Genomic DNA, 15338 nt, shown 5'->3' on the forward strand with positions numbered 1-15338 from the left:
GGGCAGAATTATTTGCTGCCAGCAGAGATGAATTGAAAGGAAGCAAAGCCAAAGCCACAAGTCACACAGGGAGCTACTTTTGTGGATGCATATGCTGGTCTCACAAGTGCCTTTGATTACTTAATGAGCCACGTACCACATGTGGGCTTGCACCCTTCTAAACAACAGGGGATCAGTTGCACCCTTCTAAACAACAGGGGAAAGCAGATGTCAGTGCTCCTGCTCAACTGCACTAACTCTGGAAATATGAGAAGAGGCAGCCTGGGGAAGGCTTCATGTCATAATAGGAGAGTAGGAGTTGTAGGACTGTTCCAGACATTATGTTTTTAAGGTGTACTAGCAAAATTCAAAACAACACATTGTTGGCAACTGTCTGTCTTGAAAGACAATGGAGTGCACCTCTGGGGGCAAAGTCAGACTGCTGGTGAATCACAGTGTCTATTGCGGCTACAGAGAATGGTAACTTGTAACAACTGCCTCCTGTGTTGTTTTTGCTGTGTTAACAGCACTGAAGTGACCTCACCAGGAAGCAAGCCTGGGCAATGTGTACGGCTGCCCAAATGACAAGATCTCTCTCAGCCTCGCTGATGTGGTCCAAAGGGAAGCAGAGCAAAGGAAAGCTTGGCTGCCGTAGTTGCTGGCTTACAAGACACCATTCAACCATCTTAGGGACTCCACTCTGGGTTTATGTAGGCTTTATTCCTTTTCTCAAACATGTCCTACAAGACAGTTTGTATGGATTTTTCCTTTGGGGGGGGGGTCACTCTAGAAGTCTTTCTCACAGATAAGTATATCCACAAGGTAGCGGAGGTTTAGGATCAGAGTTTCCTTCTCCTAGACGGGCTACCTTTCCACTTTGACAATTTCCAGTCTGCCCATTTCCTTCTGCAGTATGTGCAGAAACTGCCTTCTTGATCATTTGGCTCACTATTTATCTCATCCACTCAATCCACCAGAGCCTGTCTTCACATGCAGGGAAGTCCCTAACTCATTAAGGGTTTGAGATGCATTGGTTTCCTCATTTGGTTTACCTGGCCAGTCAAAGCCATTTCCTGGAGTGTGGACACGGTTGCATGCTGACAGCTTCTAGGAGCCGCAGGTGAGGGCTTACAAAACAAACACATGTATAGTAGTAATACACATAACCAGGGAGCTGAGGCTGTCCTCAGCTACCTGTTGCATTTACTACCTGCAGAAAACACATGACTTATTCGGTCAACCTAGACTGCTATATTGGTACACCAATTCTCAGGAAAGGTCTAGAATTCATATTTACCACATCACCCAATTACCTACTGTTGAAATTGGTCCTTGATTTATTTTACTTAATTCTATTTTAAGGATAAAACCTTTTCAAGGCAGCATATGAACCACTTTCTAAAAACAATGTAGACACAAGATTATTACTGGAAGGAGAACTCCACCATGAAAGGGCTTTCGTATTTTTCATATGTATTGAGTCTTGTTAGGTAAATATTTTGGGATGTTCATAGTCAGGCATTAAAAGCAGTACACTGTAACTGTTTCCTTTCTGCCAAGCAGGAGAAGAAATTACATACCTCAGATGTAAAAATGCTTTCTTCAGCGTCAGCAGTATGGTGCATGCTCTTTTCGAATGAAGTTTTAAGATTCTGAAGCCTAAGAGAATATAGATCAAAACACCATTTAATTATCTTTGCTTTGACACAGGGGAAAAAAACTTGTCCTCACAAGTGTCATATGTAACATTAAAAGTAGTTGCAACAACAAAGATGCAGTGCCTCTGTTGTGCTCCAATAATAAGAAAGCACACTAACCTCTGTTGCTCATTTTTCTTGTAAGTACTAAATGTTTCAAAATGCTTCTTTGAAAAGTTCTGCAAATAAAATAAAATAAAAATCAGTATAAGAAATCCTTATTTTCACATGTGAAATAAGCCTTGATTTTTTTGGCTCTTACTATTAAAATCTGTTGTTTTAACACTATACTATGTTGCTAATAAACTGTAATTATTAGCTGCCACCAATTCCCACAACTTTATGCTCTATTTTGAGAGTTAGCTTCACTCTACAAAAAGTAATGTTCCAGGACAAACAAAAAATTTGTACTGATTCAGGCATGCCTCTCAAATGTGGCATGATGAAGCCATCACAGGCTGCCATTTTTAGGTGAGAGCAGTTGTACCTGTTAATATAGATTGTGGCTCACCACATCTTGGAAAACTCTAAGAAAAGTGCAGTGAACTAGAACATAGTGAGTCATGATGCCACTATTTCTCATAATGCTCACTATTTCTCATATTGCCAGCATGTCTTCTGGCCCTGGGTTTTTGCAGCCAAATACTGTATACAGAAATTTATCCAACAAAGCTTTCCCATTCCTTATCTCTACGCCATGAAAAGCTTTACATGTTACATCTATGTATTTGGCAGGTTCTAAGACCCGGCGAAAGGCCTGTAATAAAGTGATAGCCTGCTAGTAAAGAATGTTCATTCACGAACACTGAAAAGAATAAACTATTAGAATGTACGGTGACCATTCTATGAATGAAAAGAGGATAGTCTAGGCATGGCAATTGTGATTAATGTTGAATTGTTTTGTAGATAGATGAAAGCGGATATTGGGAGACATTTAATGAATAGGAACATTAGTCAAAGTCTTAATAAAGACACTGAAAAATGATTATATGTAATTACATAAAATCATCATGAGGGCTGATCTGAAAGCTAAAAGATTATGATTGGTTCTGAATGATGACACTGGGTGGCGACTGCTAAGATTGCTGCAATACTTTAAGTAGTGAATGGAAATAATGCGTATAATCTGGAAGTGTGCAAGAAAAATGGCTTTGGGTGTGGTCCTTTGCAGCCTCCTAATCTTTGAGACTGTCCCTATGCTCATTTGTATTTCAATAAAGGGCTATCTTCTCACTTGGAGCTTGCATCTTTTTCTTTTGGGCTTCTGGGAGGGATACCTCCAGTCTAGGAACTCCTTTTAAATTTCTCCATGTTCATAAGTACTTTTAAATGCCCTACATTCAAATTACAGCAAGTAATTAGAGTAGTTTAATATTTCTGTCAGTAGAAACACCTACTGAGATGTCTTTCTCCATATTTCTCAAAGCCTGTGAATCTTTTTCAAAACATTTGAGCTCTTTCATGAGAGAGGAATGAAGATGTTCCAGCTGTTTGGTCCTGCAAAAAATATAAAGAAAAAGAAAAATGCACAAAACATGCAACAGCAACATTCATTTTTTAAAACAAAATTTTAAAAAATCATTCCAGTAGCACCTTAGAGACCAACTAAGTTTGTCATTGGTATGAGCTTTCGTGTGCATGCTAAGGTGCTACTGGAAAGAATTTTTTTTGGTTTTGTTTCAACTACGCCAGACCAACACGGCTACCTACCTTTAATTAGAACTATTCATTTTTTAGCAATTATTCAATACACACCTGCACTTATGTAACTCACTACTCATTGCATTCAAATGCTGTTGAGTTGTTTTCAATGACTGCTTTGTAAAATTGTCCATTCTCTTTGAGCGGCTCTAAAAACAGAAGCAAAAACAAAAATTATGTCCTGTCAATTCCCACCCCTTTCATAAAAGAACCACACACCAGTCCTCCTGAAAGCTTTCCCAAAATGATGCTTTAAAAACCAGAACTCGGAAAAAAATATACTCCAGCTGCCATTTAAAAAGATTGCATGAAAAACAAAGTACAGTGGTGCCTCGCTTAACGAAATTTCCGCTTAACGAAAGGATTTTTCGAGCGGAGCTTGCCTCGCTAGACGAATGCGTTTTACAAAAAATTCATCTAGCGAATCGCGGTTTCCCATAGGAATGCATTGAAATTCAATTAATGCGTTCCTATGGGCAAAAAAAAAATCAAAAAAAAAATCAATGCATTCCTATGGGATTCGCTAGACGAATTTTTCGCTATAAGAAAAGACCCGTGGAACGAATTAATTTCGTCTAGCAAGGCACCACTGTAACAGATTTATCCCCTGGAAGCATTTCATGTGCATTGACAAGCACATGGAAGGCCAGAATATTCAGTATTAGAACAGAGACAATGAATTCTTTTTTCTCTCTTTACCCTGGCCTTTGACATCTAAGATGTGCATTTTCAAAGCCTATCCTACTCCTGTGATTGTAATTTGCATTAACTGTTTGAATTTTAAATTGTTGCAACCTGCTCGGTCACCCGCTGGTGAAGGGCAGGTAACAAATTTAATAACAACAATTCCACTTGCCCTCTTCGGTGGGTGGCATGGTGGCATCCCACTGCACCCAGCCACCTCAGCCAGATCTACAGGCAGCAGCAGATGTTAGAAGCTCTACCACTGGCCAGGGGGAAAGGTTGAATTGAGTCCAGCCGTAGATTGGCCAATAGCAGCTAGACCAAGGGGCGGTGTCAGGGGACCTCCGTACAGGGATCCTCTGCCTCTCCTGTTGACCAGCACTTCGCCCAGTGAGAGCAGCAGCAGCGGGCCAGGTGGGGGGGATGAGGAAGTTAGTGGGCTGGAGGAGTCAGGGCTCGGCTATGCTAGAGAGCCATTGCAACGCCCTGACCAACAGGTGGAGGGGAACAGGAAGCCCCTTCCGGTGCCTGAATTAAGGCATGCCACCAAACGTAAGGTCGGGAGGAGGCGTTTCGGGGTGCCCAAACTCTTATGCTGGGCGCGTAACAGGAAACGTCCACTCCCAGATTCTCTGAGTGACTGAGAGGTCATGTTTTCTGCTATCTCTTCACTGTAAATACTATGCACAATAAAACTCTTAAAGACAGAGCGGACTCAGGCGTCTTTACTCAAGAGTAGCCGCAACAGCACCATTACAGACAGGCACTCCGGGGGAGGGGGCAGGCACTCCCGAGGGGCGAGCCTGACTGAGTCTGTCATAGGAATTCACTCAGGTCTGCTCCCAGGGTATTTAAAGAGTCCCGTCTCCATGCCTGGCACTTTGGTCTTGTTGGATCTTCCACTCTCCCACCCTACAGTTAAACTGCATCCTACCCACCATGGGGGTAATACTATTTTGACCTTGCTATGGATTATGATCTGTTGCTGTATTTGGGCCTGGGGGGGGATTGTCCTTCAGGTCAACTGGCTGACCTGGGGGTTTCGCTTACCTCATAGCAATTGTCACAACTTTGGCAGATAAGGCCTTGGGTTAAGCCTTAGTTATTGGTTCAAAGGGATATTGTAAGCCTTCTGCCTACTCCACCAAGGGAATGGGGTATACTGTTAAAGGGGTCCTGGAGGAGGTGCTCCCTCCTGTCAAGATGCCCAGTCGGGGGCTAGGGCAACTGCACTCCTCAAAAGGCAGTCTTGGTGGGGCAGTACCTATTTGATGAATGTCATAGGGCTCCCTCACCAATGATTTACCCCTGAGGAGAATCAACCAACACAGGATTGGGCCTGAGCCAAAGCCACTTACATATGTAATCAATAAAGTTGTGGCCAGATTTGAACCAAAACAATTGTTGTCACAAGTGGTCATTTAACACTGCTGCAGGGTGGCGGATCACAGTGCCTGGACACGCAACAATAATGATATTTACGGAGGACTTCTTGGAGAGCAGGATAACTTCTGCCGCTATCTGGAATATCACCGGTTGTAATCAAAAGCAACCCACTCTACAAGTCTATATGTAACCTTTTTAACAAGACTAAATATTCTACCAATAAAAGCTGGACGATATTAGGGATAAATAAAAGAGACTCACCTGTGTTTTCCTGGCAAACTCTTTGCAAACCTTCTGATACATCATCCCTACACTTGAACTGTCAGCATCCCAGTTTTCTCCATCAAATGTATATGCATCATTGATGGACAAAGGAGACATGCTTTCAGAAACTAAAAAATAAAAAAAGATTATGTATCATGATTCAGATGCCACCTATTGTATACTCCTATCAGTATTGATGCACTTCCTAAGAGATATGGTGCTTATTCAAATAATTTCAAGGACTGCCCCTCCCCATATGAACTGATTCAGACCCTGCAATCATAATCTGAGGCCCTTCTTTGCGTGTGAGAGTCTGGAGGGCGGGAATATGAAGATGGGCCTTTTCTGCAGTAATTCTTCATTTGTAGAATGCTCTCCCCAGGGAGGCTCACCTGGCACATTCATTGCATATTTTTAGGCATCAGGCAAAAACTTTCCTCTATAACCAGGCCTTTGGCCTTTAACCACCTGAGGCCTTTCAAAAGCGGATCTTTTTTAATGTATTTGTTTTCTCCTTTGGTTATAATGTATCTATGTGGGTATTTTTGTTTGTGTGGTTGTTTGAAAGTTTCTTTGGGCTGCCCTGGGCAGGATAAAGTGACTAACAAAATAAGTAAATATATAAAATCTTAACTAACAGCAACCTAAACACTTTCACAGATGGTAATTTATCGGAATACGCACATACGGTACATGGATAAAGTGTAAAGAGATTGTTACATTGTTAGAAATGTTACATTAATGACCTCAATGCACCAAGCTACCTTTAATCCAAGCTCTGATCAAGCCCAGACCTGCTTAGCTTCAATGTTACCCTAAGCCAATTTTGTTAACATATCCACATTTTGGGAACATATTGCCAATTGTGACTTTCCAACATATGTATACATTATGAAATAGATGGGTATGTTACCATCACACACAGAAGCAAGTCCCCCCCCATATTCATACAGAAAAAAACTATCATATGAAAAGCATCCAATAGAGCTTGTTTAGAAGTTCAAAGAAGTAGAGAAAAAAAGCTAATACTGCTATGTTCTTCAACAAAATTTGCTGGGAAATTCAAATGATCAACTTGTACTTGCAGAAGATGTTGTTCCACCTTTCATCATAAGGTGGCACTATGTATCAGAAGCATTTGACAATGACTTGGATAGAGAATTGGACTTTTCTAATTCTAAAGTATTCCTCTTGCAAGAAGAGGAGTGTGTGTGTGTGTGATGAAACTGACTTTTGCAACAATTCTTTAATCTTGTAGTAAACCATTCTTATGTTTTCATTTTGAATTGTAACCATTCACTAATATCAGTGTACTGGAAGAAGCAAAGATCAGCAGTGTTGAAGCAATGATTCTTCAACATCAACTTCGTTGGACTGGTCATGTTGTGCGGATGCCTGATGATTGTCTTCCAAAGCAACTACTCTATTCCGAACTTTAAAATGGAAAGCGTAATGCTGTTGGTCAACAAAAGAGGTTTAAAGACTGTCTCAAGGCAAATCTTTAAAAATGTAGTATAAACACTGACAACTGGGAAACACTGGCCTGCGAGCGCTCCAGTTGGAGAACAGCCTTTACTAAACGTGTCATGGGCTTTGAAGAAACTCGATCTCAGGATGCAAGGGAGAAACATGCTAAGAGGAAGGCACGCTTGGCAAATCCACACAGTGATCAACTCCCGCCTGGAAACCAATGTCCCCACTGTGGAAGGACATGTGGATCCAGAATTGGCCTCCACAGTCACTTACGCACCCATTGTTAAAACCGGTTTATGGAAGACAATCTTACTCGGCTACGAGTGATCGCCAAAGAAGAAAGAAGAGAAGATTACGATAACCACAGCTGTGAGTGTAATCTACATGTATCTCACATGATGCTATGATGCAAAAATGCAAAATCACAAGGGTATTTTGAAAATATATATTAAGAATGCATGCACTGCAACAGTGATGGTCAGAGCAAGATACAGTTACAAGCACCTCTATTGTTTCTGACAGTCAAATTAGGAGGAGGCACTTAATTCACAGTAAGTTTCTTCCCTATTAACAGAGACTTCCAGTTGGGATTCCATAACTACTTTACATATACCCAAGGCCTTAGAACTAACAGTGGACCCCCCCTTTATTTCAACTGAATAAAACTGCATTAGAAACTCTGCCCAGTTTCAGAAGCCATATATCTGGTGTGTGGGTGTGGGTGTTTGATAAATATGTTAAGAGCCTTCTTGAGCTAATAACTAGTTGAGTGGTTCTTCAGATCTCAACCTTTATTATTTTACTTAAATGCCTTTTAATATTACAGGTGAAATGACTGAGATGGGAAAGTTGAGAAGTGTGTACTTTTTACACCATTTCAAAGAGCAACTTCAGTTCCAGCTGACCTTTACAAGTGCTATTATCTGCTCTAAATAACTTCCTAGGGAGCAGCTTTCTTCTTCTTCCCTCTCTTTTAACTCCTTCTTCATCAGAATCACTTTCAGTATCCTCCTGGTACAATCGTTTGAAATTAGTATGTATTGTAGGTCCTAAGACAATATTTAAACAAATGTTATAAACCACAACAATAAAATACAGAATTATATAGTTGTGCTCAATTCAATACCTAAACAGCATAGAATCATAGAATCAGAGTTTGAAGAGACCACAAGGGCCATCCAGTCCAACCCCCTGCCAAGCAGGAAACACCATCAAAGCATTCCTGACAGATGGCTGTCAAGCCTCCGCTTAAAGACCTTCAAAGAAGGAGAGGCAGTGGAAGACAGGAGTGCCTGGCATGCTATGGTCCATGGGGTCACGAAGGAGACTCCACCACACTCCTTGGCAGCAAATTCCACTGTAAGGGTATGCATATTACAAGACACAGAAGTGCTACATAATTTATTTCTGCAGCTCCTTGGAGCTCAAAAAGTTCATCATATTAAGTTTGCCATGAGAAAGGGGGCATATAGCAGTATTCTGACAAGAAAGAAAGAGCCCTCGAGACTAATGTAATGATTTGCAATCATCCATTTAGAAACTTTAGTGAGCCCCAATTTTCAGACAATATGCAGCTACTTGTTTTCTCAGGCCATGTAAAATAGACAGAAAGAAATTAAAGGTTTTCCATTTTCTATATAGCAAACTGCAGAACTGTTGTTTATCTTTTTTTTCAGAAAGCAAAATTTACAAACCAGATTTATGTGTGTTAGTAAGAGGTTCCGCATGCCATAGTTCTTCCTCACTTTTGCTAGGCGTGGATAATTGAGATGGAGATACAGAACCCTAAAAATAGTTGCATAATGTTAACCAAATGTTAAACCAATTTGTAAGATTACCTTAGATTAAGCTAACATGTGAATATTTAACAGACAACATAAATGAAAACTTGCCAAAAATACAGTTGCTCCAATACTTTAAAATTAATTTTCAACAGTTACACTAATGTGCTTTAGAAACATATGGCATAATCAAGCTACAGCTAAGCACTTTTAAATTCTATCATTCTAAATTCTATAAAATGCTTAAATATCTTTCACTGAAATAAATGGAACTTAAAATGTTGGCTGGATTGTATCCTGTGGAGCCCTGCTCAGATCCCCTTGTATTCAATAGGGCTTACTCCCTAGCAACTGTGTTTTGAATTTCAGTCCAAATGTAGCTTTAAAAAGTATGGTATGTGGAAATAAATGTTTACTGGGCTTATAAATTTCAAAGGCAAATAGCAAACAGTTTGTGGCTTTCATAAAAACAGGGGGAAATGTAGTATAGTACTCATAATTTGCATTGTCCTATTCCTTTTGGACCGAGAACTCCCAGAAGTGCAAGCTGGATTTCAAAGCGGCAGAGGAACAAGACACCAAATAGCAAACATGCGCTGGATTATGGAGAAAGCTAGAGAGTTCCAGAAAAACGTCTACTTCTGCTTCATTGACTATGGAAAAGCCTTTGACTGTGTCGACCACAGCAAACTATGGCAAGTTCTTAAAGAAATGGGAGTGCCTGATCACCTCATCTGTCTCCTGAGAAATCTCTATGTGGGACAAGAAGCTACAGTTTGAACTGGATATGGAACAACTGATTGGTTCAAAATTGGGAAAGGAGTACGACAAGGTTGTATATTGTCTCCCTGCTTATTTAACTTATATGCAGAATTCATCATGAGAAAGGCTGGACTAGATGAATCCCAAACCGGAATTAAGATTGCCGGAGGAAATATCACCAACCTCAGGTATGCAGATGACACAACCTTGATGGCAGAAAGTGAGGAGGAATTAAAGAACCTTTTAATGAGGGTGAAAGAGGAGAGCGCAAAATATGGTCTGAAGCTCAACATCAAAAAAACCAAGATCATGGCCACTGGTCCCATCACCTCCTGGCATATAGAAGGAGAAGAAATGGAGGCAGTGAGAGATTTTACTTTCTTGGGCTCCGCGATCATTGCAGATGGTGACAGCAGTCAAGAAATTAAAAGACGCCTGCTTCCTGGGAGAAAAGCAATTACAAACCTAGACAGCATATTATAAAGCAGAGACCTTGCCGACAAAGGTCCGTATAGTTAAAGCTATGGTTTTCCCAGTAGTGATGTATGGAAGTGAGAGCTGGACTATAAAGAAGGCTGGTCGCCGAAGAACTGATGCTTTTGAATTATGGTGCTGGAGGAGACTCTTGAGAGTCCCATGGACTGCAAGAAGATCAAACCTATCCATTCTGAAGGAAATCAGCCCTGAGTGCTCACTGGAAGGACAGATCCTGAAGCTGAGGCTCCAATGCTTTGGCCACCTCATGAGAAGAGAAGACTCCCTGGAAAAGACCCTGATGTTGGGAAAGATGGAGGGCACAAGGAGAAGGGGACGACAGAGGATGAGATGGTTGGACAGTGTTCTCGAAGCTACCAACATGAGTTTGACCAAACTGCGAGAGGCAGTGGAAGACAGGAGTGCCTGGCGTGCTCTGGTCCATGGGGTCACGAAGAGTTGGACACGACTAAAGGACTAAACAACAACAACAATTCCTTTTAAATGTTTCCACAATGAAATGCTCAATCTGAAACAACGAAGAAATGTATTTTCAAAAAACAATAACTACAAGAATAAAAGAACAGTAACTACAATAATGGGACGTGTGTGGCGCTGTGGGTTAAACCACTGAGCCTAGGGCTTGCCAATCAGAAGGTTGGCGGTTCGAATCCTCGCGACAGGGTGAGCTCCCGTTGCTCAGTCCCTGCTCCTGCCAACCTAGCAGTTTGAAAGCACATCAAAGTGCAAGTGGATAAATAGGTACCGCTCTGGCGGGAAGGTAAACGGCGTTTCCGTGTGCTGCTCTGGTTCGCCAGAAGCATCTTAGTCATGCTGGCCACATGACCCAAAAGCTGTACGCCAACTCCCTCGGCCAGTAAAGCGAGATGAGTGCCGCAACCCCAGGGTTGTCTGTGACTGGACCTAATGATCAGGGGTCCCTTTACCTTTAACTACAATAATAACAGCAAAAGAGAACTATTTCCCCACCAAACACAACAATTGCATTGGATATCATGTACCTCTTTTCCATTTTTCACAAGGTTTTCAGAAAGATCTTTCAGTTCTATATCAGATGATCTATTTGAAGAGTAATTTTGTATGCTAGTTGTTTCAACAGCGCAATATTTGTCTGTTACATCTGCTTTTTGGACACCTTTTCCTTTTGGAGTGGAGGCACTAAGGTTCAGCTACAAAGAAAAATGGTTATTGGTAAATGACTCTAAGGAAGAATACACATGCAGATTTTTTCCCAATGTGTAAGATCACTGAAGGTTGCAACCTTAAGAAAACTGTTAACCGAGAAGCTTGGTTCAGCCAGAATTTTACACATGCTTTGGAACTATATTTTGAATGGCTCTGAGCAATGAGTGCAGTACTATTCGAAGTAACATAGAAGGCAACATTGGTTTAAGCAGACTTTATCCCATAGCGTCAGCTGCGGATAGAAAGGATAGCACAGAATCTTTGCCATATCTTATGCAAGCATACATAACATATATCCAGCCCTGGGGTCTTCCTCCAGTAAGTATATTCCACCAATAACTGGATTACTTCTAAATTTGCATTTCCTGGGAAAGTGCCACCTCCCTTCATCATGGGAGACCTTTCTGTCACTCTGCAGTGGGAAGGTTGTATTGATATGTCTGGTAATGACTCAGTACTTGGAAATAATTAACACTCAATATCCCTTCTGTCTAGAACTGTCTTTAAGCCTGACAGGAAGCTTCTTTCCTGTAAGTGCGTATCTTGCTGATCCCCAAACTGTTCAGCCTTTTGCCCAGAATACTGCTCTACTCTGCTCTGTTTCAAACCTGCTCCAATGGCTAGATTTCTTATCGTTGCCTTCCTGCTCCTCAACCAAATATGCTATTTTATTTGGAATTAGTTAGGCCCCTTGTAGGAAGCTCAAGCCAATTATTCCAAAAGGCAAACCTTTTGTAATTCTGGAACTGTTTCAAGCGGGCTCTAAGGAGCCAAGGGTAGAATCAGGCTTCAGCTCAAGGGCTGTCTTATCAGTCTTCCCATCCTAACTTAAGTAGGTTGAGAGCACAGGAACTTTACTTTGCAAGCTTAATGTAATTGTAAATACCCCAAGACAAATCAAATGAATTGATGCCAGGAACCCTGGACTCAGTTGTGACCATGTCACTGCAGTTCATGGTGAAATTCAAGAAACGATGTCTCCTTAACTCTTCCTTCCCTGGGATGTAATTATTAGGGTCTTGCTTCTTTCTTCCATTTCTGCTCGTTCACCTAATCTTACTCTCTTAAACCCCAGCCATTTGGATTTCAGCTTTTCCTGTAGAACATTTAGGCTCTCTGTGCAACTTTGCTCATTGGCTAGTGCCCATACTCACACAATATAAGGCAAACTCTCCAAATCTGCTTATCTCTATTTCTGTAATAAAAACTGTTTAAGAATAAGGTTACAGGACATGTAATATGGGTTTGGGTAGTCTGTGCAACTTGTAGCAACTGTCTTGCTGCTTTACATGTCTGTACAATCATACCTCGGGCTGAGTATACTGCGGGCTGCGTACTTTCAGGATATGTACTCTGCGGACCCAAAAGTGTTTACTTCTGGGTTCTGCCACACGCGTGCGCAGAAGTGCTCTATAGGTGCTTCGTGCATGCACTAAAGCGCCGCTCGGATTAAGTACTTTTTGGGGTGCGGACGGAACCCCGGATTAGGTACTTAACCCGAGGTACCACTGTATTGGCACTTCAAGCAACAAAGCCATTTTACTTATCACTTGCCACTTTTAGTTACATCTTTGTTTTCTTGATAATTCCCCTAATTAAGAAAGACTGTGTTGGAATTTCTAAATTGATCGTAGCATAGTGCAATAACCACTGTGGTGTGCAACTGTCTCCAGATTAAAAGAAACCAAAGTTGTGCCTCCATTAATGTGTGGTAAGATGAGAGTCCACATGTATGTGTGAACAGACTTATGAGCAAATTCAGTAGTAGGCAGGGGGTAAGCCCACTGAAATGGGAGTTTCTTCCTAGCAAACATGCATAGGTATGGCCTCCACATATTAAGCTAATAGTTTTTAATATAATATCTAAATTAAGGTAAATCGGGGGGGGGGGGGGGGCTTTTAAAAAATACTCCATATTTACCGAAGGAACTGGACTTAAAACAGGTGACAGGTCTTCAGATTCAAACATCTGTGTTTGGTCCTTTTCAGGAACCTGCATTAACTTTTCCATTTTCACTAAAGCAGACACATTTTTTATATTGCTCAAGGATTCTTCCTTTTCAGGTGTGTGAAGCAAGGGTGACAAAGATGACCTTCTCTCTGAAATATGATCAGTAGATTCCTCCCTTGTTCCCTTCTGCCAGCCTAAAGAAACAGTAAAGGCATAATTCAACATATTGGTTTGTTCATACACAACATTTGACCACTGAACACTTAAGAATGTGCTTGTGCAAGTCTCAGGCTGTGAACTCTCCTCCCCAACCTCAGTTCTAAATTTCAACTCCATATTAATTTTACATTCTACTATAAACTCATGATGGAAGGGAAGCTATGGCATGATGAATATATGAAGCTATCTATCACTCAAAGCAGCCACTCATTCCTCTAGCCCATTTTATCTTCTAGCAGGCAGCAACTCTCCGGAGGCTCAGTCAGGGATCTTTCCCAGTCGTCTTTTGAACTGCTGATTTCTGTGATCTGAAGCATGTAAAACATGTGTTCTTTCATTGTACATAAACATAGCAAGCAACCTTTTAACACTGAGTCATACCATTAGTCCATCTGGTTCATATGTTAAACCATATTTTAAAATCAAACATGTTTTAATGCAAACAAGCAGCATGATAGTGTGTGACGTTCAGTAAGTATCCAATTTGCTTCTCTCCCGTCCCTGCTTTTGCTATGCTAGGAGGAAACAAATTAGAGCACTGGGTTACTGCTGCAGGTGAACTGCTCTTGTGATTTGTTTCTTTCCAAAAAGCCACAAGTGGAATCCAATTACTGCTTGTGGCATGTTTAGGTGCAGCAATGAGTGATGGCTTGCTCATAATGCTAAGCCAGTACTTTGGTTACTTTCTTCCAGTGCGACAGCAGCAGGGGAGGAGAAAAGTGGACACTGCTGAGCAGTGTGCACCAACACCTTGCTTCTACATCTAAGTCAAGCCACTGACTGGTAGTGACAGTCTAGGGTTTAAGACAGGTGTCTTTTCCAACTCTACCTAAAGATGACTAGAACTGAACCCAGACTCTCTTTTTTGAATGCAAAGCATGTGCTGTCAATGAGCTATGCTCATTTGCCACACAACTATCATCCCTCTCCAGGGATGAAACATTGGATTTCTTGACACAGAATTTTTTTCTTGCAGTTTTCTTCCAGAGTTTTTACTCACCAGACATTACACTTTTCATTAGAAAAGCACAATCACTTACCTAGACTGTCAGTAACAGAGTAAGTGAATTTGTTATCTCCTGTTGCTCTCTTAATTTATCAGATCTAACTTCTAAGCCTGGCAATTCAGAGGTAGCAGGAAAGAAACAGTAAAGAAAGTACTATAAAAATCTAGAATTACTTGAGTCTAACAGATACCCAGCAGCTTTTGGAGGGTAGTCTGTGTTGCGTAGGTACCAAAAAAAAAAGTCATTTCTCCTTCAGCATAAATTGTAGGTTTTCAGCAGTTCTCAATTATTCTTAGAAAGTCCCCGTCCCCAGACTTCCGGTCTGCCACCATTTGCCGTTCGGCGGGGATCGCCTCGATCTCCGAGGACCCTATCGCCGCCGGGGGGGTGGGGGAGCCGCATGAGCACCGCAGCCCCCCGGAAAATCCCCAGATAGAGCATTCTGGGGATGTGGATACCCAGCTGTGCCCCCTGGAGTCACGATCGCTGCCCGGTAAGCCCCTTTTTGGAGCCCCGAGAGCAGACTGATTGTGACGGAGCCTTGGGTCCTTTGCTGCCTCGGCGGTGAGAAGCTCCGAGCTGAAGACAACAGAGCGGCAGATCCTTTCAAAAATAGAATTGGACTGTGAGTAAATTGATAAATGATTGAAATGAGAAATTTGGTCACGGGAGGGGAATAATAAAAAAAGGAAACGGAGGTCGTGTGTCTCCCCCCCCCCCACTGAGACAACTGCGTCGCAGCTAGCTTGCCTGC

At 41.6% G+C, this 15338-nt stretch overlaps 1 protein-coding gene across 7 annotated transcripts in view; it reads right to left on the minus strand.

Moving 5' to 3' along the window:
* Nucleotides 1-15338, minus strand: part of SYCP2 (synaptonemal complex protein 2) — a 56691-nt gene that overhangs the window by 2649 nt on the left and 38704 nt on the right. For 6 of the 7 annotated variants that reach the window (XM_060277327.1, XM_060277329.1, XM_060277328.1 and 3 more), the window contains 9 exons: nucleotides 13329-13552; nucleotides 11224-11391; nucleotides 8879-8969; nucleotides 8090-8233; nucleotides 5709-5839; nucleotides 3432-3526; nucleotides 3074-3173; nucleotides 1797-1855; nucleotides 1560-1638 (listed from right to left, as the gene is read on the minus strand). In XM_060277327.1, coding sequence (XP_060133310.1) covers nucleotides 1560-1638; nucleotides 1797-1855; nucleotides 3074-3173; nucleotides 3432-3526; nucleotides 5709-5839; nucleotides 8090-8233; nucleotides 8879-8969; nucleotides 11224-11391; nucleotides 13329-13552 — 1091 coding nt within the window. Of the gene's footprint in view, nucleotides 1-1559; nucleotides 1639-1796; nucleotides 1856-3073; nucleotides 3174-3431; nucleotides 3527-5708; nucleotides 5840-8089; nucleotides 8234-8878; nucleotides 8970-11223; nucleotides 11392-13328; nucleotides 13553-15338 lie in introns of those variants that run through there. The other variant, XM_060277330.1, reaches the window with a different exon arrangement.

Source organism: Zootoca vivipara, chromosome 7 (genome assembly GCF_963506605.1).
Source record: "Zootoca vivipara chromosome 7, rZooViv1.1, whole genome shotgun sequence".
In the NCBI taxonomy this organism is placed as follows: Eukaryota; Metazoa; Chordata; class Lepidosauria; order Squamata; family Lacertidae; genus Zootoca; species Zootoca vivipara.